General features: G+C 42.8%; 2 protein-coding genes across 2 annotated transcripts; one reads left to right on the top strand and one right to left on the bottom strand.

The window, feature by feature from the left end:
• Positions 1-480: 480 nt before the first annotated feature.
• HNRNPDL (heterogeneous nuclear ribonucleoprotein D like) lies at positions 481-8,037 on the bottom strand. The gene is made up of 8 exons (XM_063310196.1): positions 7,798-8,037; positions 4,202-4,370; positions 3,935-4,096; positions 3,184-3,315; positions 2,979-3,093; positions 2,518-2,685; positions 1,924-2,016; positions 481-748 (listed from the first exon to the last, which is right to left on the bottom strand). Exons 1-7 carry the CDS (start codon positions 7,920-7,922, stop codon positions 1,946-1,948), a joined length of 942 nt encoding a protein of 313 aa, XP_063166266.1. The 5' UTR covers positions 7,923-8,037; the 3' UTR covers positions 481-748; positions 1,924-1,945.
• A 4,094-nt stretch (positions 8,038-12,131) lies between these two features.
• ENOPH1 (enolase-phosphatase 1) lies at positions 12,132-22,005 on the top strand. Its single transcript, XM_063310197.1, has 6 exons — positions 12,132-12,373; positions 15,886-15,987; positions 17,542-17,744; positions 19,090-19,222; positions 19,516-19,639; positions 20,279-22,005. The coding sequence occupies exons 1-6, from the start codon at positions 12,290-12,292 to the stop codon at positions 20,416-20,418; spliced, it is 786 nt and encodes a 261-aa protein (XP_063166267.1). The 5' UTR covers positions 12,132-12,289; the 3' UTR covers positions 20,419-22,005.
• Positions 22,006-24,962: the final 2,957 nt, after the last annotated feature.

Raw genomic sequence — 24,962 nt, 5'->3', positions numbered from 1 at the left:
AGAGAGAGACAACAACCAAGGCCTAGTTGGCAGTACATTCTAAATATATTCTCAATTACAAGTTGTAAAAAAGCCTAACTATTTAGCAGTCAACATCTAACGAAGTTGATGACTACATACCGTATTAAGGTTTGTGTTTGCTTCTGTTTTCATGTGATCACAAAGTGGTCAGTTCAATGCATGGAAATTTATTTATTAACAATATTTCTATACTGTGACTTCTGAAGATTCCCGGCGGTTAACAAAATTATAACAAATCATAAGGCATTACAACACAGGACACTACTGTTTTGAAAAATCATTCTATATTTGCAGCCTCCTCACTGCAATTTTCTAGTCCAGGTACATATCCATAACACGGCACTCCAATGCTGCTGACCCGCAAATCCCAGCATCCGTAGGAAGCATGGCAGTGGAGTCTCAAAAGTTGTTCACCTCTACCATACAGCAATGCCTAGAGTGCACCCTCAAAATCAACAGTCACAGAAGGTAAGTTTTTATTTGAGTCATTCAACAAGAAATTATACAAATAAAATTGTATAAACACAATAACCACATTGGCATTGTAACACAGATGACAAAAGGACAAAAAAGTAAAAACCATAAAGAAAACTAGCCAGTCACTATGTACAGTCAGACACTGCTGTGTCATACACTAAAAGTCTTTTACAAAACAATCTCATGTCACGAAGACCACCCTCCAGTCAGTCCTTTAAGTTCTGCAAGATGGCTTTGCTGTAGTCTCTACCTACAAAACCAAGACAAAATCATTATGAGACCTGTGCAACACTCAAAAGAATTTTTAAAAGGTCCATTTTCATGAACTGCTTTAAGTCCTCTATTTATTCCTTGCTTCACTGTTAAAGATCATATGCATCTGTCAACATGAAATACTTTTGATAACCCAATTACACTTTACATCCCGGTTGTACCAGTTCAGCTCAAATGATGGAGCTATGTCAAAGAACTGTAGAAGCTCAGCAAAGTAGTTCTTGATTTACTAGAAACCAAGCTGTGGAAGAATCTTTCATAGCTTCAACTGCTAATGAAAATAGAAAGTGGCAATACACCAAGGAAAATTATTGTTAGCCAGGTGGTTAAAATAGAAGCTGCTATTTGCACATGATCTTTAATGTTCCCAGATTTAAAAGTTCGTTTTGGTTTGTAGATTTCACTAATAGCTATAAAAGAAAAAAGCAAGCATTAAATCTTAAAGAACGAACACTTAAAATGAGGTCCACAATTGATATACAACACTAAACAGAAGGCCAAAAATGATTAAGCTGTAAAGGCATTTATGCACTTTAACTCCTGTAAAAAACCATTTTAAGTTAAGTTAAGACACTTAAATCTTCAAAGAAGATTTTTAAAAAGAAGCCAAAGTCTGAAGTTTTCCACTTTAATCTTTACGCTGGTACATGAAGTTGGAAGAGACCATACCACAGGACAGCGTTTTCTGGTGTATGCCTTGCGCTCTGCCTGCAACGTGCGACCCCCAGAGATAGACGTGGTCAGGGTGACACACGGCCTGCAAGGAAGTTCCCGCTGGCGGGTACAAACAAGGTATAATGTCAGAGTTAGAAGACAACAATCTTGTTTTGCTTAAGTTGTACCCATTTCAGTACTTTACCTGTTGGTTAACACTTCTATTAAGTTTAATTATTCGTCTACACCACCTGGCACACAAAAAATGTAAGCAGAAAAACTCTTATGTTTCTCTGACATACTAAGGACGACGAACCACTTTTTACAGAGTTAAAGATCTATAGACACTTAAAACAGGAAGTTTAACAGACATTCACACAAGTTTTAATTTTTTAAAAAACCAAGCTATCCAAGAAAAGTGATTTTTTTATTTATTTGTCTATTGATCTTTAAATTAGATTAGACGTATGGGAGGTGACACATTCACCCAATACACACCTGTTTCTTCCCAAATATTTCTTTAATATGGCTGGTAGTTGTTTTGGTGATTGCCGCCACCTCGGGATGCCTTTCCATATGTGCTTTGCTGTCCTATTGCAAGAGAGAACATTGGCAGCCTTAGAACCATAGGAAACTGCAGGATGATTCGACAAAAAGGCATTCTGTCAACCTAGACCTTACTATTTAAACACAAAATATTCTGAAATATTACACTGACAAAATGTTACAGAATCTTCTACATTAACTGTTACTTTGAAAAGCACCTCAGAATATTGACTTAAGGTTTTTAATTTATTTCAGCTAGTACAACACCAAAGCGTCTCAGTGGTTTACAATAAAATAAACTCAAAATCAAGACATTACAGACAGTTCAATTAACACAGTTAAAAATAACAACCAACAGTTAAACCCTTCTTTGAAAAGCTAATGTAAGTATTGGGTCCCTCATCTCTGCAGGAAATGCCTTCGAAAGAAATGCACCTCCGCTTCTGAGTATTTACAATGCTACCAGCTCTCTCTGGGAAGAGTGACTAGAAAAGCAAATTAAACTGACAATGCAATTAGATGGGAAGTCAATGAAAATCATCTTACCACTGTAGTCAGCATATCCCTGGCCATAGCCATAACCTGGGTAATTGTACCCAGAATAATCATATCCCCCATAGCTGCTGTAGCTCTGATCACTGTAAGGACTGTTGTAACTTCCATATCCTTGATCATAGTAATTGTTATACCCTTGGTTCCAATTTTGGCCTTGACCTAAAATGAAGCGATTGCAGCATTAAGTCTATCATGCTTTTAAATTAATAAAAAATGAGAAGCTACTATATGGGTGAAATCTGCAAGGTACTTCCTTTATTCCTGTCGAAAGTGGTCTCTACTCTGGTATTCCAAGCTTATATAATGCTACACCTGCCCTTTTGCATGAAGATTCACAACACAAGCAAGAACGTACTTTTCTTCCATGCTGAAACTGTAGTTTCCCAAATTATTTTTTTTTTAAGTTATATTCTTCAGCAGTTAAAATTCAAGTTACAGTTTTCCATACTTACCCCTGCCACGTCCTCTGGAACCCCCACGCCCACCAGATGATGCACCTCTGCCTCCCTTTTGTTGCTGTTGCTGCTGCCTATATACATCTTTGGGTTGTGCTACTTTGATCTCACACTAGAACAAACAAGAGTGTGTAACTTTAATACAAAATATATGAAGAATGCACAATTATCACAGCTTCTGCAAATAGGTAACAACGAATACCTTGCCAGAACCAATCTGATGGTATCTGCTTTCCAACAATTTCTTTACTGGTTCTTCTTCTGAGTATGTGATGAAACAAAAACCTCTCCTTTCATTAGTTTTTGTGTCCATGGGAAGCTCTATATTTTCAATCTGAAAGCCACATTAAAAAGAATCAAAGTGTATTCATTCGGCCTGAGTACCTGACCCACCCTTTAGCTTTCTATTCTTTTTTCTCCAGTACTGTCACTTTTAAAATGATCTGCTCTACCTACCAGTTTTCCTTCTTTTTTATGCTTGGAAGGTATCATAAATTTTATGTAGTAGTTGTAGTTTACATCTTTTAAACCATTCCACAAAGTTTAGCCCCTTCACTTTTGCCATACAACATCAACTTTTAATAAGTAAGTACTGATAACAATTTCACCATGCCTGCATTCCTTGCCAACTTATTTCTCCCTTGACTTTCCAGTTTGGACTCTTACACCAAAAATAACCTGTTATCTTTACCTTGACAAAACAATCACCAACTTACTACAAACAAATCTGATGTGGTAAAAAAACAAAGCATATTCCCTCGCATCCTTCATCAATGCAACTTTATTCCCAATTTTTGCGTGGCTCCATTTGCCCTCCTGTTTCTTGATTTAAGTTTGTCAAAAGAAAATGGTTAAACCCACTCAAACCGGTTGCAATAAGCTACATTTTTACTAGACATTATATTGGATAACACCCCTCCCCTGTATTAAATAAAGCATTAAATGAACTATACCTCTCCAAAACCACCAAAATACTCCTTGATTTGTTCTTCAGAGGTATCTGGACTCAGTCCACCAACGAATACCTTCTTTGGTGGCTCTTTCCCTTTCAGAGCTTTTGCCCTTTTGGGATCTATTAACTTGCCATCCAATTTGTGTTCTTTCAGTTCCAAGACCTAAAAAGATATGTATTGAAAATTTAACTTCTGGAAGAAAAATCAACACAGGTGTTTGAAACTGTTTAGAGAAGGTTCCATGGACCCACAGAGATGACTACGTACCTTCTCAACACTGGCAGCATCTTTGAAAAGCACAAACCCAAACCCTCTTGACCTTCCTGTGACCGGATCCGTTTTTATTGTGCAATCCACTACTTCTCCAAAGCGAGACAAATACTCAGTCAAATCTTTTTTGCTTGTATCCCAGCTCAGACCACCAATGAACATTTTGCTGGAATAGAGAGAAGAAGTTTCAAAAACTGAAATGCAGTTATGTTAATCTAACACAACAAAAAAATATTAGCTAATTTGCTCCAAGTCATGTAGCATAACTTTCCTTCCATCCACAGAAAGTAAAAATTGTTATCACATTTGTGGTTCAGGCACAAACTGTACTTGGAAAAAAAATCCAGAACCACAATTTTTAATTGAAACAGGAGGGGGAGAAAAGAAAATCCTTCAGAGTGTCATCTTTCACCTGCTTTCTATCACAAAACATGTAATTTTCATGTGGAAGCCATTTAATCTTTTCTAACAGTTACAAAACATGAAGATGATCCTCAGTATCACCTAAAGCAGGTAAGGTGGGAGGGGTCAACTTTTGAACAATCTAAACCAGTTTATTAGCATGTGAGAGTTCAGTAGGGAACACATTTTGAACATGAAACACAATCTTAAGGGGGAAAAAAAGTTGCTTCAGCTGTTCTGGAAACATTCCAAACTCAAAACAGCCTCATTCAACCACGAAATACCATTTTAGGGTGGTCTTGAGTTCAGAAACTGATGGTGCAGTCCAACAGCACTGGCACACTTCTAATAAAAGTTAAAGTAACACTTTTTGAACTCTAAACTTCTGTTCAAATACTGAAATTAGGTGTCTGAAAATTCTGCGTGACTCTTCTGAATATATGATTGCAGGAAACAGAACCAATCTCAAAAATTGCCCCCTTCTGCTAATTAACACTTGGAAGTTTTTAAAAACAGCCTTTTACATCTAAGAGCAATTCTGTATATATTCTGAAATTATGGCAAGCTATCTCAACTCCATACACAAAATATTGAGCGTGTTTATTGAAAAGGTCAATGGATTTCAGTGGGATTTATTCCAAAATAAATGTAAGGTGGGTGCTATTCCTGAATTAAAGCAGTTTAGTAAGATAACATAAATTATCTATTTGATTTACTGCCATGAGGGCTACTGATGTAATTGGAGATCAAGGAAAATAAGAAAAAAATGGAGTACTTAAACATTGTTGACAAAACAGTGACATGCAACAACAGATTCCAAGGAAACATATTTTTAAAAAGCAGTAAAAACTTGCACATGATTTATTCCAAGTTAGATGGCAATCACATCACATCCTCCTATAAAATCAGAATATAGCACTGTACCCATGAACTATTACAGCCCCATATACAAAGATGTTTTGCGAATTATCACTTCAATTGTTCACTCTCATAGTATAACCTGCTTTTGTTCATGAGCTCAAGACATTCCCTCCTCCCATTTTTCCTCACAACAGCAAGACTGGGATGAACAAATATAATTGGGTCAAAGCTACCCAGTGAGCCTCTATGGCTGAGAATAAACTAGAACTCAGGTCTCCCTGGTGCCAGTCCAATACCTTAACCATTACACTGCACTGTGTGAATTCTCCTTACCATAAATGCAGGCAAGAAGGTTATGGATTTGAAGTGAAAGTTCCAACTACTGTAGCTCTCTGCAAAAGTGGCAGTTTCTTTTCACAAAGCTCTCAAGCAAATGTTTCTTTTAAATTAAGACAATTAACTGAAACAGGAAAAATAAAAAAAAAAACTACAAAAAGCTAATGGAGCCACAAAGTTTGCAGTAGGATAAGGTATAACCAGTAAGCTGAGAGCCAGTTTGGGCTAGAAACCAGGAGACTGAGTTCTAGTCCCGCCTCAGGCATGAAAGCCAGCTGGGTGACCTTGGGCCAGTCCCTCTCTCTCAGCCCAAGAGCCAACCTGGGTAACTTGTCACAGCTAAATAGTCCACACATCTGGCTGCTGAACCTCTCAAGGATTTCCCAGCAAGAAAAAAGCAACATGAACACCAAACTGCTATGCCATACAATTAAAAAAAAAGTAAGCTGTTGATTCTGCTAACAGGCATCAAGCTTAGCTATAAAAACAGCAACTCCAGATACAAAGGAGGTCAATGCTCATTATCCTCAAACTTTCCTATACAGAATTTCAGCATGCACCAATTCTAAGCTTCATTATTTTCTTAATGTCAGAGCAGCACATACAGTTCCACCTCATTTTACTTTTGCAGCAACTGATCATGAATTGGCTGAGGGCAGACATAACTAACCCAAGATCATTAAGAACAGACTTCTCTATCTAATTCTCAAACAACAGAACTACACCAGAACTAGAAGCACTCAAGAACTGTACTATATCCTCTAAGAAAGGGTTAGGAATCCCTCCTCTGCACCCAAAGTAACAATCCAAAAAACTTACACATTTCATAAGATAGCTACTTCGCATCTTTGGTAGATCCATGGTGGCTTCCAAATGTTATGTGCAGCCTGTGGACACCAAAATGGCTCTCTCCTTAGGCTACCCTGCCCTGCACATGGCTAACTTTCTAACATTTGCAGCCTTCCAAATAACTACTTTAAAAGGCACTCTTGCCTCCAATCACCCTTTAGACCAGTGTCTCAAACTTGACAACTTTAAGACATGTGGAGATCAACTCCCAGAATTCTGGGAGCTGAAGTCCACATGTCTCAAAGTTGCCAAATTTGAGACACACTGCTTTAGACAATTTTCCTCACCCTGATGTAGTCCAGGTGCATTGGACTGAGTCTCACCTGAGAACGATCAACGAGGGCACACAGCTCCCCTATAACTAGCCGACAGAAAGGAGATCGGCAGTAAAAATTAACCCGGACCTGAAATGGTGAACCCGGCAAGATCATCCTGGTGAAGGTACTAGGCTAGGACTTGGGGGGAATCAGACCTAAGCTCACTCTTAGAACTAAAAGCACATCGGGTGGCTTTCGGCCAGCCACGCTCTTAGCCTCTTTACCCCGCAAGGCTTCTGTGCGGGTGAAACGGAGAAGCGCGCGTGCCTGCAGGGAAGGCAAGACGGAAAAGGAGCGAATGAACGGGCAGCCCCAGCCTGGGCCTAAGACAATTGTGCGGCGCCTGCCTCGCCCCGCCCTCGAAGCACCTTCCTGCCAACTCCGCCCTCCTTCCTTCCCTTGCCTCAGGCGTTGCCCGGACGAGCTCGCCCCGCCCACCCCGCGGGGCCGGCACCGCGCAATCTCGGCCGCTGAGGGCCCACTCCCCACCCAGGCCCGCCCACTAAGCGCCCATAGGCTGCCAGTTGCGTCACGAGGCAACTATCAACTCCTTCACTGCTCCACCCATTCGGACGTGGAGACCCGCCCCCTACCGCGAGAGGCGGGGGGTGAAAAGACACAAAGGGAATTACGGCGGCGGGAGGTGCAACGCTCACAAGGAAAGAGCGCGATCACGTGGCAGCTGCCGGGCGAAAGGCCCCGCTGAGGGCTCCCCGGTTACTTTTCTTACAGGCCAAAATGGCGCCCGACCCATCGACTCTCCCCTCTTCTCCCCTCACACTCCTTCTGCAAAGCTGTTTCTTCCCCCTGCCTGTCCTCCCTTCGTACCCGTCATCCTGCTGGTTCTTGCTGGCGTTGATCTTCGAGCCCTCGGCGAAATCTTCCTGGCCTCCGCTGCCGGAGCCTGTATTGTTGTTATTGTTGCTACTTCCGTAGTCGGTGTTCTCCTCCATACCGGGAACGGGCCGAGAGGAAAAAAAAAGCGCGCGCACAGACGCAAGAAAAAGGATTGAGTTCGCGGTCCGACCCGAGTATTAAAATGGCGGCCGTAACAAGAGATCCGGGCAGAGCTTGCGCTGCGTTTATATAGGGATCCCCTCAGCCAATCAGCGTGCTCCAGCGGCGCAGGCGCAATGCGGCTTCTGAAGGAGCGGCGGCGAGTGGAGGAATGTCGGGAGTCTGCGGGGCTGCCTGTGGCGGAAGGGAAGTACCTTTATGTCTTGGGTAGCCGAACGCGCCTCTGGGACGCGTCTCTTTACCTAGAACTGAAACTCTCTGGCTCCCCGTGCCCTCCCAAGCACAGGTTCCTGAATTTGGGCCATTCTTTCTGGCCCAGTTCTAGCCCACCGAATGTGACAAAGCATGGGCGAACATGGCCCCGGGCTGAGCATGGCTTTCACCAAGAACCTCCCAAAGCACGTAGGCTACACGTGTGCAGGCATGGGAGCAGATCAGGGACCGCCCAACGTGCGTTGGGCGTAACTTGTGAACATAACGCCCGTCTAACGGGCCCTTGCGTTAGGCTGCGTTGAAAGGAGCCGCATAGTTATTGGCTCAAAAATAGGATTTTGTCTAGGATCTCTTTTAAGTTAGGCTCTGGATGAAGGGGCATGAACTCCTAAGATGCAGACCTGGTTTATCCTTTCATTTTTGGTTTCCTGCCACTTTTTTTTTTATACCACTAATTGTTGTAGGAGCTCTTGTGATCTCCATGATCTTTTGTGGGATTTTGTTTGTTTGGGTTTAGTATAGAAACTGCCTTATCGTTAAAGAGAATTCTCTTATTGGTTAGAGGAGGAATCATTTGACAGATATTTTCTGTTTACTCAAGGACACATTTTCCCTTTTCCAGAGCTTTTTTTGTTTTTAAATCTTTTTTTCTTTACCATAATCATTGATTGTCTGATACAACTGCAGTTGTAGGCCATATAACAGGAATCCTATTAACAAAGATCAGCACGGACCAAAGGTTATGGTACAAGGATGTATCTTCTAATTTCAGAAAAAATATAAAGGTTTACTTTGCATCTGTACTGACACGCATTATTTCCAAGTGATGTCTTTTACTTCTTTGAAAATCTGTGTATCTGCTTTGAACTCTCCACGTGTGCTGAAAGATCATTTTATGCCACCCAATTTTCCAAATGATCTAATGTTTATGGATTTATTTAAACTAATGTTAACCTGTTCTTATTAAACAAGTGTTTGTAGTAGCTTTTAAATTAGTTCTCTTCTACAGTTGGCTGACATATAACCAAGGGCTAGGAGTTATTGGTCTGCATTGTATTATATAACAGGAGTTGGCTGTCTCACACATAACTGTTCTTGGAGAAATGACAAATTGATGCACCAACTCCTTCCCCTTACAGAAGCGTGGGAAAACCCAGGCCTTTGGAGAGAGTATTTAGAAGAAAATGTCACACTCTACTTGGAGAAGTGTAAAATAATAATTGGCTATAGATTATCAGTGGACACAATTTGTGGTTGGGGCTTATGCAGCCTGTTCTTTTGAAGGAAGCAGGTAGCATTGTTTTTTTTCCAAAATATTATTAATAATACTTTCTTAAACTTGTATGCAGCTCAACTCTCAACATCTCTGGGCAGCTCAAAACAAATGGCAATAAAACATAAAGAAAAATATTGTTTAAAACAGCGAGAGAGAACAGGGAGGAAATGGATGAAATGAAATTAGAAAAATAGACATATTTTTCTGTGATTCACATATTAGTTTTTTTTTAAATGGATCCCAAATTTCTTAAGCAAAACTAAAGATTTGAAGAAAGAAAAGGCAAGATAGTGTTAAAGATGCATTCTCTAGAGCCATTTCTGTACCCCAGTGCTTTCCAAATATGTTGGATTTCAATTTCCCCCAATATGTTGGATTGTATTCATCCCCATATAATCCTAGATCCAGCCTACATGGCTGTGCTCATCCACGCTTGGAGAGTCCCTGGTTGGGGATGACTGCTCCAGAGAATTACAGAACATGTATAGAAAATCCCCTTATATAGTGTGTGGAACCATCAAAAAATAAATCACCAAATACCCCTTGTTTTTTAGCCAAACTGTTGATGTGCATTTTGAAAAAGATTACACTGAATCTCATCACAGCAGCTGCAAATGTCATATTTATTAAAGTTACAAATGTTATAGCTGAAGTTAATGCAGCATGATTAACGGACGGTTTATGGCTATAGCAATTCACCAGACAGAGGCTCAATATTAGAAATAATCACTGAGTGAAGCCTTCTTATTCAAAAGCAGTATCTCTCTGAATGTCTGGTCCATACCCCTATGGAAAAAAAAAACTTTGCCCTTATGCTTTTTTGGCTTTCAGAGAGACAAAATGTTAGGTTATACCTAGGAAAGCAAGGATCTTCAACCTATCATGAGTAGGCACGTTTGGAATTGTAAGGACATGCTGGGGGCTTTTAACACACTGCCATAATGCCAGGGCTGTTTTTTACCAACAGTGGCAGGCATAACCTCTTATAAATACCCAGTTTCCAGAAGGCAAACCCGTAAGTGGTTTGCCACCGTTGACTCCTGAGTTCATTTTTTTTCCTTTCATTCTGAGGAGGTGGGCACCCTTCCAAGCAGAGCCCACTGCTTTTTCATTTCCTAAGAATTCCTAGGGGGCCAATACAGGGTCATTACTGGAAATCAAAAGGATGCCAGAGGCTGACATTTGGCTTTGAAGCACACCCATTCCCTCTTTTCCTTTTTTTAATCAAAAGAATCTGAATTCTGAACTCAGTCGGGGCAGGGGTCTAGCAGGTGCCCAAGGGAGTGTTGTGGGTACCTTGCTGTCCACAGGTACCACACCTGGGGACTCCAGAGATGGTCCACTGGTAATTATGATAGCTGCTTTGAGGGCAGGATGTGGGGCAAGCATCCTGAAGGCCCCATGCATCAGAATGCGTTTAGGTGGGCTCCCAAACCCAGCACCATTAGATTACCCCATACTGAAGTAGCAAGCAATAGGCATTTCCATACCGTTTTAAAAGAGGAAGGGAACATGAATTTTAAAGCCTAAAATACCCTGCTGCATTGACAAACGTCTGCTTTAAATGTATTAGACTCGGGAGAACTGCAAGGTAAACCGTGCCCCAGAAGGCCGGATTTAAAGGATGCGCAGGGAAGCCTCCAATTCTCACCGCCTAAAAGGCTGATGTCAGCTATTCGGTCTCTTACCGCCCACGGGGCTTCCTTGCCCAACCAAGCGCCCTCCAGATGCGTTGGACCAATTCCCCGGGTCCCCCACTCACCCAGGCCGTTGGGGGAGTTGCAGCGCGAAGCAAAGCAAAGCTACGGGGGGTCCGCAGTATCCGCGCGCAACTTTTTAATAACGGCCTTTCCTGCGAGAAACGGCGCCAGCTCCGCAGCACGTTGACGCCTTCGCCCGCCGCTTGATCCATTTTGCACACAGGCAGTGGGAAAATGGCCGCTCGCCTCTTACACAACATGGTCGTTCGGGGCGTTCACGCGCGGGTTCTTACACCAAGTTCGGGAAATGGTCCTCCCCCGCACCGATTTTTTTCCCAGGGGAAATCAGCACAAGGACCCAAAGGCTAGCTCAGATACGACGGAGGGCCAAAAAAGGCACGCCCGTCTCCTCCTCCCTTTAACCACTGCAAACGCCTCGGGATCATCTTCTCACGGCGCCGCAGGCAGGGAAACTGCCCTTGCTCCGCTCTAAGACCCGGGAACTTTGCAGCCTTTTTTCAGTCCCTGACTCCCGGGCGCGAAGGAACAAATCCTTGCCCTGCGCACCGCCTCCTTGGGCGCGAAAAAGCCGTTTCCACCTCCCCGAGGTTTGCACTCGGAGCCACGCGCAATTATAGGCGTGCATTCTAACGCACGCTTTCCTGCAAACCCCGACCGGGGCTTAAGTCTGAGCAAACGTGCAAAGCTAAGGAAAAACTGGGCAAACGTGCAGAGTTACGCGGCCTGCAGCCGACCGCTGGCGGCCACCGGCCACACACTTCCAGCCTGCCAGGCTTTTCCCTTTTCCCCTCTCCGCCCGCAGAGCCGATTCCAGACCCCATCCTTCCTTCCCCCCTCCGCCTCCCATTTCTGGTCACCAATCAGAGCTCCACGATCCGGATGCTGCGGCGGCTCCTCTTCCAGCCACGTGGGTCCCCTCCCTCCGCTCGTGCTCGCGGAAAGCGGCCCTCGTCTGCTGCGCGTGTCGTGGGAGCGTCGCTGCCTGAGTTCGCATCCGAAGCGGCTCGGGAGGTTTCGAGGCTCCGCTGCCCGGATCCGGGGTTCCGCCCGCGTATGCCCCTGGGAGCGCGCGCCGCAGTGTCCAGCGGGGGACATGGTGGGGTTCACGGTCCCCGCGGAAGTCAGCGTGTTCTTGCTCGATATAGAAGGCACCACCACTCCGATCACGTTTGTCAAGGTGAGTTGTGGCCGGGGGCGAGCTGGGTGCGTGGCAACCCACGGGCTGGTTGCAAGGGCGCCTCCTGGGGTTTCGCGGGGCGCGTGTATTGGAAAACCTGTGCGCTCCCCTCGGGGGAAGCCGCCTTTTGCCCTGCCTCAACTGAACGCGCGTCCGTCTTTTCTTTTGGGGGCGGATCGTCTTCAGTCTGGCGCTCTTTTTCAGGGAAACGTTAAGATTTCCCCGCAGCCGTGTGGACGGCGCAGCCATCCTTAGAACCAGTTTGGTGTAGTGATGAAGGTTCTGGACTAGCACCAGGAGGCTGTGAGGTCCAGGAGCATTAGGTACACTGCCTTGAATGGTACAAAATAAAGGCAGGGTATAAATCGTGCGTGTGTGTGTGTGTGTGTGTTTCCTGTGGTTTGGATGAGAACGACAGTTTAAGGTATACTTTTTAAGTGGCGACAGTATTAGTCGCTTGTCTCCCTTATTTCTAAAAGTGCTGTGTTGGGGGGGGGGGCGTTGTTTGCTAAGCCATTCTGACATTGGAAGGAAATTGATCTTCCACAAGTTCTAAGCAAAAAAATTAACTGCTTTGCGGCTTTAACTTAAGAGAAGATGGAATTATTAAGTAGCTTTGCCAATCTGAGCCATGTGGTTTTTAAAACGTTTCTTTTACTTGTGTTGTTATATAAAGATTACTTTTTAAACCTCATTATTTGCTGTGCAGTGGAATGTTTGCTGGTAATCTATCCCAAATTATGCAATATACTGACTGGGGCTGTAACAATATAGAGATAATAGATACAGATAGGAATTGGTGCAGTGTGTTGTGTGAAGCCAGCCAACTCTGAGTCATTCAATAAACCATTGTTAAAAGATGTCTTTGTGCAATTCAGTCTTAGATTTTAAGTCAGTGTTTTTTCATTGCAATGGAAAAATGATTAAATCTTATTTAATATCTGTCTTCCAATTTTTTTCTCCACAACACCAACCCTGTGAGATAGATTGGGCTGAGAGAGAGTGACTTCTGTGCCTGAGGGTGGATTTGAACCTGGATCTCTCCAGTACCAGCCTAACACATCACCTACATACATTTTTCAAGTAACAGTACAGCCCAGTGCATGTTTATTTGGAAGTAGACTGCAGTGTCCTCTATGGGCTTATTCCCATGGAACAACATAAGGATGTACTGTTAGCCATAGCTAGGAATAAGCTTTCTGATTAAAGTGGGACTTCTTCCAATAACATTCTGAGGGCTCTGCTGTTATTTTTCTTCTAGGATCTGCAAAGTATCTTAAACTGCAATCCACCCCGAAGGAACCCCATCCGTTTACAATGAATCAGAGTAACACTACTAAGGAATAATTATGGATTGCAACTCAAATGAACAGGCTGCTCTTTAAATATACTTTCAAGTGCAACATGATGACTTTTGAACTCTGCTGTGGAATGATAGGAAAAAGCCCGAGAGCTGTAGCTGTTGGGGAGATCCAAGTTCAGCACACCTCCAAAACCAAAACAGTCATGCCAGGAATATAGGAAGGGGCTTACACTATAAGCATCTGGTACAAGCCACAATGACACGACTGATACAGATTATGTAATCTCAGGCAGGGGGGGAAGCTCATTCCAGAGGACAGGTACTGCTGTGGAGAAGGCAGGCTTCTGGGGTCCCGATCGATGGCATGTTGCCAGGTCCAATTGGCCCAGTAGATACATTGGGAGATAGGTGGTCCTTCAAATAATCAGGCCCTAGACCATGTAGGACTTAATAGGTAACAACCAGCACCTTGAATCACAGGAAGCAAACTGGCAACCAGTGCAGCTCACAAACCAGAGGAATTACATGGGCATATGGAGGCATGGCCATCACTGCCCACGCTGCTGCATTCCGGATCAATTGAAGCTTCTGGGCGGTCTTCAAGGGCAGCCCTACGTAGAGTGTGTTGCAGTAGTCAGGGCGTGAGGGTACCAGGGCATGCGTAACTGTCTGAAAGGGCTCCCAATCAAGGAAAGGGTGGAGCTGACATACCAGATGAAGCTGTGCAAAGGCATTCCTGCCCACAGCTGCTACCTGCTCATCAAACATGAGCTGTGAGTCCAGGAAGCCCTGTACATACTGTAGTTGTTCCTAACTCACTTTTTTTCCTCAATTAAAGAGGTCTGTGCTTTATTGTCCTTCCTTCCAGAGGAACAATTTGGGGTTCTTTTCGCTGCAACACAAGAAGTATCTAGAGCAGTGTTTCTCAACCTTGGCGACTTTGGGATATGTGGACTTCAAATTCCAGAATCCCATGCTGGCTGGGGAATTCTGGAAGTTGAAGTCTACATATCTTAAAGTTGCCAAGGTTGAGAAACACCGATCTAGAGTTTCTGGTTGAGAATACATATTGGTGTAGACTTTGCGCAAAAGCAACCTACTGTAGAGGATAAATTATGTTCCTGTCTTCAAAGAGCAAACCTTGTCTTAAAAACACTTACCATATAGACCCCCCAAACTGGTGTCTTGTTTTAAGATCAAGGATTGTCTCATATTCTGCTTTCAGTGGTAAATCTGAGTTTGTTGCAGTGTAATGTGTGAATAGTTCTTCAGCACCATTTGGCGAGCAGAGATGGAGGCTGTCACTTTTGTTGCACCAAATTGGGCTTTGTTTCAAGTGACCTTAATAAGTGTAAGAAGGTCTCTCTTTTTTTATAGAATTAATTTTCCCCATGACTTGTTTTTCAAGCATGAGCAGCCAACCTTAACCTACATTACTTATTTAACATGAAGGTCACATCATGGTCACTTAACAAGTCCAGCAGACCTGGACATGAAGTTGTATCCGACATGATCAATCTTAGTTTAATTTGGTTCTATCTGAAATAGATGTTCCTCAAATTGTACTCTTTTTGATCCTTAAGAATAGCAGTTACAGTTGCTTATTCAGCGTTTAATTATACTGCTAATTGAAAGGCACACAGTCTGCTGGAACAGAGAAAAATACAGCCGTGGGAAAAAATAAATCTATCCCACATTGCTGGCATATGTCAAAATTACTGCTTTCCCATTGTGCCTATTTGAGATTATTAAGTTTTGTGTGGCTTTTGCAGCAAAACCCACCAGGAGCCTTAAAACCTAACACGTTTATTATCGCGTATTCAGTCCATGTACACAAGAATACTTAAGAAGAGCTTAAGGTGCCTCAGAATCCTTGATTCATTTTTAACTATGAAAGACTGACCCCTCTGTAAAAAGAATCTGCATTTATTTATGTAAGTTTCCTCTCTAAAACGATTCTGTCTCTTTTTTTCATCTTCTCATTAAGTATCCTCACTTCTCTCCCTTCTTTTGTTCGCTTCCATCATCCTGTGGCTATGTGTGTTTAAATTTCTCTTCCGAGAACTAGGTGGCATAGATTTGGTGAAGTGACTAAATTAACAGTATTGGATAATCAATACTTTTGAAGACGCCCTGAGGCTCTATGTTGTTTCCAGGTATGTGCCCACAGTAGCTTAAACCACTGATAACGCTTTTGTTGTGTCCCCAGGATATTTTGTTTCCCTACATCAGGGAAAATATTCGAGATTACCTAGACACCCACTGGGAGGAAGAAGAATGCCAGCAAGATGTTGGCCTGCTGAGAAAACAGGTAGAACATTGGACATCTCTTCCTCATTGTTTATTTAATTTGATGCGTTTATATAGCAGCCCGTCTTAAAACAAATCTGGCTCTTTTCATGCCAGCCTGGATGTTGGCAGAATTGTTAGACCTGAGCCTATACTAGTCTTACAAATAATCCATATCAACGCCCTGGTTGATTGGTTGAGCCATCAAGTTAGCATGACTCCTAGCAACCACCTAGACAGATTTTCTCCGTGAGGATCCGTCTTCAACCTGATCCTTCAGGTTTTCAAATGGCACACCCATCACTGCTGTTATTGAGCCCATCCACCTTCTTACTGGTCATCCTCTTCTTCTCTTTCCTTCCAACTTCCTAGCTAGCTTCCAACCCTCATAAATTCTGACTAGCCAAATTGCTCACAAATACCTACATTAATGTGGTATGGAAGAAATATTTTTTTCCCCAAGATTGTTGCTCTTCACCACCTGATCGCCTGGAAACTATTTTTATTTGCCTAGAGTAGCAGGCAAGTAGCAGGCTATTTACAAGGCTGGACCATGTGTTGTGTATGTGGAGTCATACAAGTCTAGTAGGAGGTTTGTTTGTTTTTTAATTTCGTTTTAAATCTATGCAGAAATTGCATAGGGACCTGCGTAGAAATTGCGTAGAGGGCAAATACAAACAACCATGTTAAAACATAAGGATTAAGATGACATTGATAACAGAGTATCCACACTTATATATCTTCAGAGTTTGTTTCAGTGCAGAGATTTTTAATCATCATCATCGTTCCAGTTTTTCTGCGGAGTTCAAGTCAGCACAGATGACAGGCTGACACATCCCTTGACATCTGCTAACCTCCCTGCCCAAACTAAATTTCTTTTATTTTATTTTTTTCACTTAAAAATAATTGCGTCACAAGATGGCATGAAGTAAAGCAAATCACCAGCCTTGATTCTAACTGTGATTTGCTGGAATGCTTTTGGGACCCTCATAGGCCAGTGCTTCCCAACCTCGGGCCTGTGCGGATGTGTGAGCTTCAACTTCCAGGATTCCTCAGCAAGCATGACTCATGCTGAAAATTCCAGGAATGGAAGTCCACACACCTGGAGTATATCCTGATTGGTGAAGGCAGCCATTGGCATTCTTAGGAAATAAAAAGGGTGGGTATTTGCAGCATAGTGCTTTGCTTTGAAGCGTGCCAACCTAAGCAGAAGCAAGCTGTTATGGAAGGAACTATTTTGGGGAATTGAGAGCCAGTTTGGTATAGTGGTTAAGGCATCAGGCTAGAAACCGGAAGACCGTGAGTTCTAGTCCCGCCTTGGGCACAAAGCCAGCTGGGTGACTTTGGGCCACTCATTCTCTCTCAGCCTAGGAAGAAGACAATGGCAAACCACTTCCGAAAAATCTTGCCAAGAAACTTACCCAGGCAGTCTCCAAGAATCGGACACTATTGAACAGATTAAAAAAAAAATTGGGGGGAACTAGTCCATTCCATCCCAGCTTGAAGCATCATTTGGAATTCCCATCACCATTGACATATTATCATCTTGCTTTCTTTTCTGTTTTGACTTCCTTAGGCTGAAGAAGACTCCCATATGGAGGGAGTGGTGCTTATCCCACTGGAAACCAGGGACGGGGAAGAGGAGGTTGAACGTGTCATCCAGGCAGTTGTAGACAATGTCCTCTGGCAAATGTCTTTGGATAGGAAGACCACAGCTTTAAAACAGCTCCAAGGCCACATGTGGAGAGCAGCCTATGAAAATGGCCGCTTGAAGGGAGAGTGAGTAGTTACTTGCAAAGGGCAAACTTATTTTACGTTTGAGCCCTTCTTTTACTTAATTTTTTCCATCATCCAAGAGGTATTGCAATGATAAAATGTCATCGTCAAAAGGGACTGGGTTGGAATGTTTGGCCCTTTTTATCAGGGTAATTTAGTACAGTTAGTCCTCGACTTACAACGGCAGCGGGACTGGAATTTCCATCGCTAAGCAATGCTGTCATAAAGTGCGACTGCATCGCTTAGCAACGGCAATCCCTGCAGTCCCAGTTGCCATCATTAACTGAATCCCACGGTTGTTAGGTGCGGTAACGTCCTGCCAGCTTCCCACCACCAAAGTCTGTGGGGAAGCTGGCAGGAAGTTGCAAGTCCCTCAGCCAAGGTTGAGAAACACTGGTCTAACCTGTCTTCCCATCAGGATGTTCCTCCTCATGTTCACCCTGAATTCCCTTTCTTGTGATTTCAGTGAATATCCCACCCTTGATTTCAACAGAAGTCAAGTCTGTCTCTTCTTGCAGATGACAGTCTTTTAGATGTCATGGAAGAAAATTGGTGGGTAAGGAAAGGTTAAGAGACATCTGGCTTCCTGACCAGGTTTCTTCTTCAGAGCTTGCTTGGGGGCTGATCCAAACATTTCAGTTGGTGCAGAACTTGCCATCATCAATGGGGGCACTAAGGCAGAGATTGTCCCTAGATTATATCTGTCCCAAATTCAATTTTTGTTACTAAGATAAATGGCAAAGATTGGCAACATGACACCCACAAAACATGGCTCCCCGGTTATTAAGAAAATATAAAGATAGCTGAAGTCTCCCAAGGGTATTTTATCTTGTGTGATCTCAGTATTTTTGCATAGGCTCCTAACAACAGTGCCCCATGGTCTGGTGCAATTTGGGCTGTTTTTAATGTTTTAATTAAACAATTCAGGACCAGTGTTCCTGAAAGATAACCTTTCTTCTTTATACACTGCTAGATTGTTAACGGCTTCAGGGCTACTGTTGATGGCAGCACATTCTGCAGACGTATAACACAGGGCTGTCACAGAAACTAGCATTTTCTACAATTATTCTACCCTCTGAAATGCCTTTACCTCATCTACAGAAGCAGCAGCCCCTTTGCGCTGCTTTCTACGTCTTTGGGGAACTATCTTTTTGCTCAGCCCTTCCTTGAATCTTTGATGATGATCTGATTAAGCATGGATGTTTTGATTGCCTTTAAATACTGTTCACTGCCTAGAAATCATCACTAGGACAAGCCGTCCAGTGATGTATTGAAATATTGGTGAGGAAAGCAGTTTCATTGCCTCTTCAACAATTCTGTTTCCATGCCCTGCCCTGCCCCGTTTCAGGTTCTTTAAGGATGTAGTTCCAGCAGTGAGAAAGTGGAAAGAAGCAGGAAGGAAGGTGTATATTTATTCTTCTGGGAGTGTGGAGGCACAAAAGCTTTTGTTTGGGAACTCTACAGAAGGTGATATTTTAGAGGTAGGTATACAGTCAAAAGATTAACAAATTGCACACACACCTTTTCGGTTCTTCCCTGCCAAAGATAATAGCACTTTCTGCCTCTACAACAACGATAAAGACAGCCATTGTGGTGTAGTGCTTAAGGTGTTGGACTAGGACCGTGGAGGTTCAAGTTCTAGTCTGTCCTCAGCTTTGAAAACTCCTCAACTGACTTTGGGCCCCGCAGTCACTCCCAGCCCAGCTTACTTATGGGAATAAAATATAGGAAGAACTCCATGTCCTTTTTGTAATGTTCTCCTTCCACCTTCCAGCTCTTTGATGGTCACTTTGACACGAAAATAGGCCCTAAAGTTGACAGTGAGAGTTATCAGCGGATTGCTGCAAGCATTGGATGTGCCACAAACAACATTCTATTCTTGACGGATGTCACTCAAGGTAATAAAGCTGGTGGCTGCTCTCTGGTATGGTGAGAGGCTACGTATGTAGTTGTGCAAGAGGCAAGAAGAGAGCATGTCTCCTGAAGGACCAACGTGGACCACAGTATTACAAAAATAATTATCTTATGTAGTTTCCCCTTTAGGGAAGAGCTATAGAGGACCTGCTTTGGATCTAAAACTGACTGTGCTTAATGTTTGGCACCACCAGGTGGAATTCGGAAACATCTACCCAGGCTCAAGATTTTAAGGCAACTACAGTGCACTAAAATCTGCCTTGTACCTTCCACATTGCTGGTGTTTGAAACTGCAAAAAAAAGGGGGGGGGGATTTGCCTGCTTTAATTAATTCTCACTTTTTAAAAAATCTTGCTTACCAACCTGAGACTAACAAACTTGTTTCGGTGGGCAGAGACTTTCTGATAGGACTCTCAAAATCAGGTATTCCTCTCCCCTCTCCAAATTGTTGCCTGAAAGTGTTTGCATGTAGGGGGTTTTCTACTGTGTGCTTCTTTTCCTGGCTGTATTGCTCAGCGCCTTAGCGGGTCCTAAGGAAATGGGAAATGTAAGGACAGAACAGGTGACATCCTAGCGGTAGTAGGTTCAGTGCAGTTTAATGATCCTCGCTTTGTGTCCTTTAGAAGCAGATGCTGCCGAAGAAGCGGACATGCACGTGGCTGTAGTGGTCCGGCCTGGCAATGCAGGACTGACAGATGATGAGAAATCGTACTATAGACTCATAACCTCTTTCAGCGAACTGTTCCTGCCTTCCTCTGCTTAAGATATGCACCTGGGACTAAGGAAGGGTGGGGGGAAAAGAGGGAGAGGCAGCTGAGAAAATTCTCCTTACCATTTGTTGTCGTTCTTGATAAGAGTCTTGGAGAGAGAAATATTGGACGGTTGACTTCCCTGATGGCACAAAATTGAACCTGATGGGAAATTGCTAGTTCTGTGATCGTACTTCATCCCGAGCAATCATAAAGCCCTCTAGTTGTTGGCTTACTTTCTTTGGAATTGCGAATGGAGGATTCAAGAGGTACAGTTCAAAGAAGGTTCTCCAGCCTGAGGCCTTTTTGAGGTCAACCAGGGGGTGCAAATCACACCTCCCGTTCACTTCAAAGGGGCCAGTGCCGGAGGCTTTCCTTATGGAATGTGTCTTGTGTGGTGCCTCAAGCTCATTTTTTACTAGCATCATGCTTTATTGCAAGTTTTTTTAACTCGTTTTCTGTTCTTCGTTCTTGTTTGGAATGATCATAGGTGAAATCAGACTACATTAGGTCGATTCTTTGCAAATGTTGCAAACTGAACTCTCTGGACCATTTGTCTTGAAAAGAGAAGGAAATCAGTGCAGGCACTGTTAAGTCAAACATGTAAGCTAGGAGAAAAGACCTGCCAACTCAGTATGTCTGCATGTGGAAGGCATGATTGATCCTGTGTTACGGGAGAACTGCATGATTGCTCAAAGGCTGTCATACTTATCTGGGGAAAGTGGTGCTTTCTTGGGATCAAACTGATGGAAAAATTAAATCTAAATCCTGCAGATTAGTACTTTAGATATTGCACTTGAAGGTGGAAATGGAGACCCAATTGTTTGTGACTTCACTGGCACAAGCAGTGCCACTTGTTCCTTGTATGTGCAGCAGTTCAAGAACAGTAAGCATATCTCAGTGTCAGCACCTTTTCCTTTCTGTTGATTGATTTTTCAAGGCTCCTGGGAGTTTCAGCAAGCCAAAATGGAAGTGCTTGTTTCTTCAGCATGCTGCACATTTATGCTCTAAGTAGTGTTCTGCCTCACAAAACCTTGTCCCTTTTCACTATGGATGAAAGGGGAACAATCCCAAGTCATACTGAATGAGGCTAATGCCAATATTTTTTCCATCTGACCAAGATATTTTGGAGTTGTGTCCTTGCTTGGAAATAGGCTTGTTGTAACAACTGCAAAGCTGGACAAAGTACTGAAGCCATAAGATGTCAAGAACATCCCGGTTTGGCTGGATGACCAGAGAATCTAATATATGCTGCCTGGAGTCTTAATGGAACAAGCGCACAATATCTAATCCCTAATTTGATGTCCTCCGTATGTATGTGATGAGCAGCCCTTCCAGTATTTGAGGGTGTTGTTAGAATCAGCCTTACTGTTGTGTTCCAGGTGGAAAGGTCTTGGTGTTCAACACAGATGAGTGGCTGGCCCTGAGAATCACACTGTACAATCCATGATGGAAAAGTCAGATATGGTATTAAAATTCTCATGTATTAAGTTTATAAATCCTTTCCCATTCTGGATGCTAATGGAGAGTGGCTCCATATTGCCGATGTAGTCAACATCAGCGTAGGATTGTTGCCTTGTGGTGCATGTCTTGTCTTTAAATAAAGTCTATGACTGAAGTGGAAGACTTGTATCTGAAAGTAGCTTCAGCTTAGGTTATTGCCCATGCAGCATGCATTTGTGAGAAAAAAACCCACTTTTGTTCTTTACTGTTGATTACTTATTGATTCTGCAAATTCAGCATCTTTTCCATTTTAGAGGTACAGGTAGTCTTCGACTTTTGACCACAATTGGGACTGAAACTTCCGTTGCTATGTGAGGCAGTTGTAAAGTGAGTCATGCCTGATTTTATGATCTTTTTGCTGCAGTTGTCAAGTGAATCACCACGGTCGATAAGCTAATCAACGCAGGCATTAAGTGAATCCGGCTTCCCCCATTGACTTTGCTTGTTGGAAGCCACTGGGAAGGTCGCAAATGACAGTCACATGACTCTGGAACACTGCAGCTGTTGTAAGTGCAAGCTGGTAGCCAAGCACCTGAATTTTGATCATGTGGCCTCAGGGGCACTGCAGCAGTCATAAGTGCGAGGAAGTAAGTAACTTTTTTCAGCGCTGTTGTAACTTCAAATGGTCACTAAACAAATGGTCATAAGTTGAGGACTACCTGTATGCCAATGTAGACTATAGTGTCTAGATAAAGGGAATCTCTGCCCTGTGGATTATCTAAACCTTTAGGTGTTTCGTTCTGATTTTCCCCAGAGACATGTCCTTCACTGAGCCCCAGATCCAGATCATCAATATTACTTACTCCATCTTGCTCTGTTCTTCCCCTTCCCTATTACAGAGTTCACGAAGAAAGGAAATGTATGAGTACAAATACATTCCATGTGGAGAAAAATGTAAACACTGATCATATAATTCCATCTACCTTCCACTTTGGATGAACCACTTCTGGATTATAGATCCTGTGCATGAACACAGATGTTTCTATGGGTACTTAAGCAACAAGGCCATTCTCAGTGGACTCCTCTGAATGGCCCTGAAAGCTTTTAATTGCTTGGCATTTGGGCTCAGCTCTATAAAGGATGCAAGGCAGAAATATGCTAGCGTGTAGGTACAGGCACAAAATAATGCTCATGCTTTCCATAAAAGAAATTTATTTAGTGGTCATGTGTCAGTATACAGTTATGAAGTCTTTGCTTAACCATATTGAAAAATGTGCTGTAAGAAATACTTCAAGGTATTTACACTATTATCTGAAAAAAGTTTTGAGTTGGGTTGCATATTAAGTGGAGAGAGAAAATGTTCACAAAATGATTTTTTCTCCCTTTCAGAAAAAATTCAAAATATAAATGATACAACATAAACATTAAAAAAAAATTCACAGTGAACTATTTACAGTAAAACACATTTTAACAGAAACCCATTTAGGTGCTGGTTGGTGGATTTCTTAGGTTTTCAACCTTCCCATGCTTTTCATAACGAGAAGCACATCTGGTTTGGATTCCTCTACAGCTGGGGTAAGCAACCTGTTACCCACCAGATGTTTTGTAGTACAATCCCTTGCCATTGTCCATACTGTCCAGAGCTGATGGGAAATGAGGTCCAAAACATCTGAAGGGCATCAAGCTACCTACACCACTAACAGCCTCCCTCATAACCCCCCATAGTGTGGAACCATTTGTGTATTTTACAATTTTGTGTGCGTTTTATGTCCTACATTGAAAACTGTTACCACTTTGACAAGTCTATTTCTAATTATTAAACCTTAAGCTTTTCACGCAATTCATTGTTATCTCCATTAAATATTTTCTGAGTCCTATTTCAAACATTCACTGAATCCCAGTGAAGATACTGACCCAAGTCCTCTTGAAACTCAATGCTTTAATCCTATTTATGTTTGTTCCAAGGTCCCTCTATGTTCAGTGGAACTTACTCCTAAGTAAAGGTAGATAGGATTTCATTCCAAAAATCTAAAGTATGCCTTAAACTGGAGTTGTTTGCTTATTTCATGGGGCAAAATGCAACTTTTCAATTGCCCTTCACAGCTACATGTTATTGCTACTTGGTAAAAGTTTCAACAGCTGCTGATTTTTTTTGTACCTCAAGCCAATGAAATACAGGTGGAGGCCACATTACACTTTTCTGTTTACGTAACATTTCTACCCTACAGCTTCAAATTAACATATCTAATCTTAAAAGTAGAAACATCTTCCAGTCTCTGGAAACGGATGTGTTGAATATACAGGCCATGTATGAGAAAAAAGCTCATTTGCGACTTGAAAAATTGCCTAGAAGAAGGACTTTTCAGGATTGTTCCTTGAGATTCCTACCTCTGTGCAAATATTAAAGGCTCTGAATCAGTCTTGTCTTCTGCAGCTGGCTGTCCAAATTTCCATAGATGCCCACCATCAATAATGCCACAGAATGTGCCACAGAGTGAAGCCAGATAATTACGTCCCTGTTCTTTGTATTCTTGTTTTCCAAGCCAGTGAAAATGAACCTGCTTTCAGCATAATGCGTGACAAAAGCACCAAATCTGGGAACGGTGGGGGTAAACCCTGATTTTAGTGAGGGCAGGCACCGTCTGGCTCACTCTCTAATGGACCAGGCTGCAGTACAATTGCCAGCTCTTTTCAAAGTGTCTGAAATGCAGAAAATAGGATAAAATTGCACCTCAACAGGGAACTTCCCCCACAGTCTCAGCAACACAGGAATTGCTTTGCAGCCTCTATAATATAGACTTCAGGGAACAGTGTAGATTCCATGGCCAAATGTACAAGGTATCTGAAGTTTTTCTTGTCAAAGTTTACACGGGAGATCAAGAAAGCTTATGCGTAACAGCACCTGCCAGAGGTGTTCCAAATCTACAAGATGGTGTCACAATCATAGCCCTTCCTCTTTGTACATGTGATGTGTGCATGTACACACCAGATGGAGCTTCCATTGCAACATGCTGCACAAATCATCTTGCAAACAATTTGGACACACCTCCTCCACCCCATGGATGCCCTGCTGATACGTCCACAGACCATGGTTGCTGTGTGATCCTGGTCTAAA

This window comes from Candoia aspera, chromosome 8 (genome assembly GCF_035149785.1).
Source record: "Candoia aspera isolate rCanAsp1 chromosome 8, rCanAsp1.hap2, whole genome shotgun sequence".
Lineage (NCBI taxonomy): Eukaryota > Metazoa > Chordata > Lepidosauria > Squamata > Boidae > Candoia > Candoia aspera.
Note: the sequence above shows the minus strand (reverse complement) of the source record. Positions and strands in the feature narration are given on the sequence as shown.

What these genes read in the sequence shown, in the direction of transcription:
- HNRNPDL (XM_063310196.1), bottom strand. Translation starts at nt 7,922, where the DNA reads ATGGAGGAGAACACCGACTACGGAAGTAGCAACAATAACAACAATACA. An exon ending in ATTTTGGTGGTTTTGGAGAG is followed by an intron (nt 3,316 to 3,934) that starts GTATAGTTCATT and finishes TGTGGCTTTCAG; the next exon opens with ATTGAAAATATAGAGCTTCC. An exon ending in ATCAGATTGGTTCTGGCAAG is followed by an intron (nt 3,094 to 3,183) that starts GTATTCGTTGTT and finishes TGTTTGTTCTAG; the next exon opens with TGTGAGATCAAAGTAGCACA.
- ENOPH1 (XM_063310197.1), top strand. Translation starts at nt 12,290, where the DNA reads ATGGTGGGGTTCACGGTCCCCGCGGAAGTCAGCGTGTTCTTGCTCGAT. An exon ending in AATGGCCGCTTGAAGGGAGA is followed by an intron (nt 17,745 to 19,089) that starts GTGAGTAGTTAC and finishes GCCCCGTTTCAG; the next exon opens with GTTCTTTAAGGATGTAGTTC. An exon ending in CAGAAGGTGATATTTTAGAG is followed by an intron (nt 19,223 to 19,515) that starts GTAGGTATACAG and finishes TCCACCTTCCAG; the next exon opens with CTCTTTGATGGTCACTTTGA.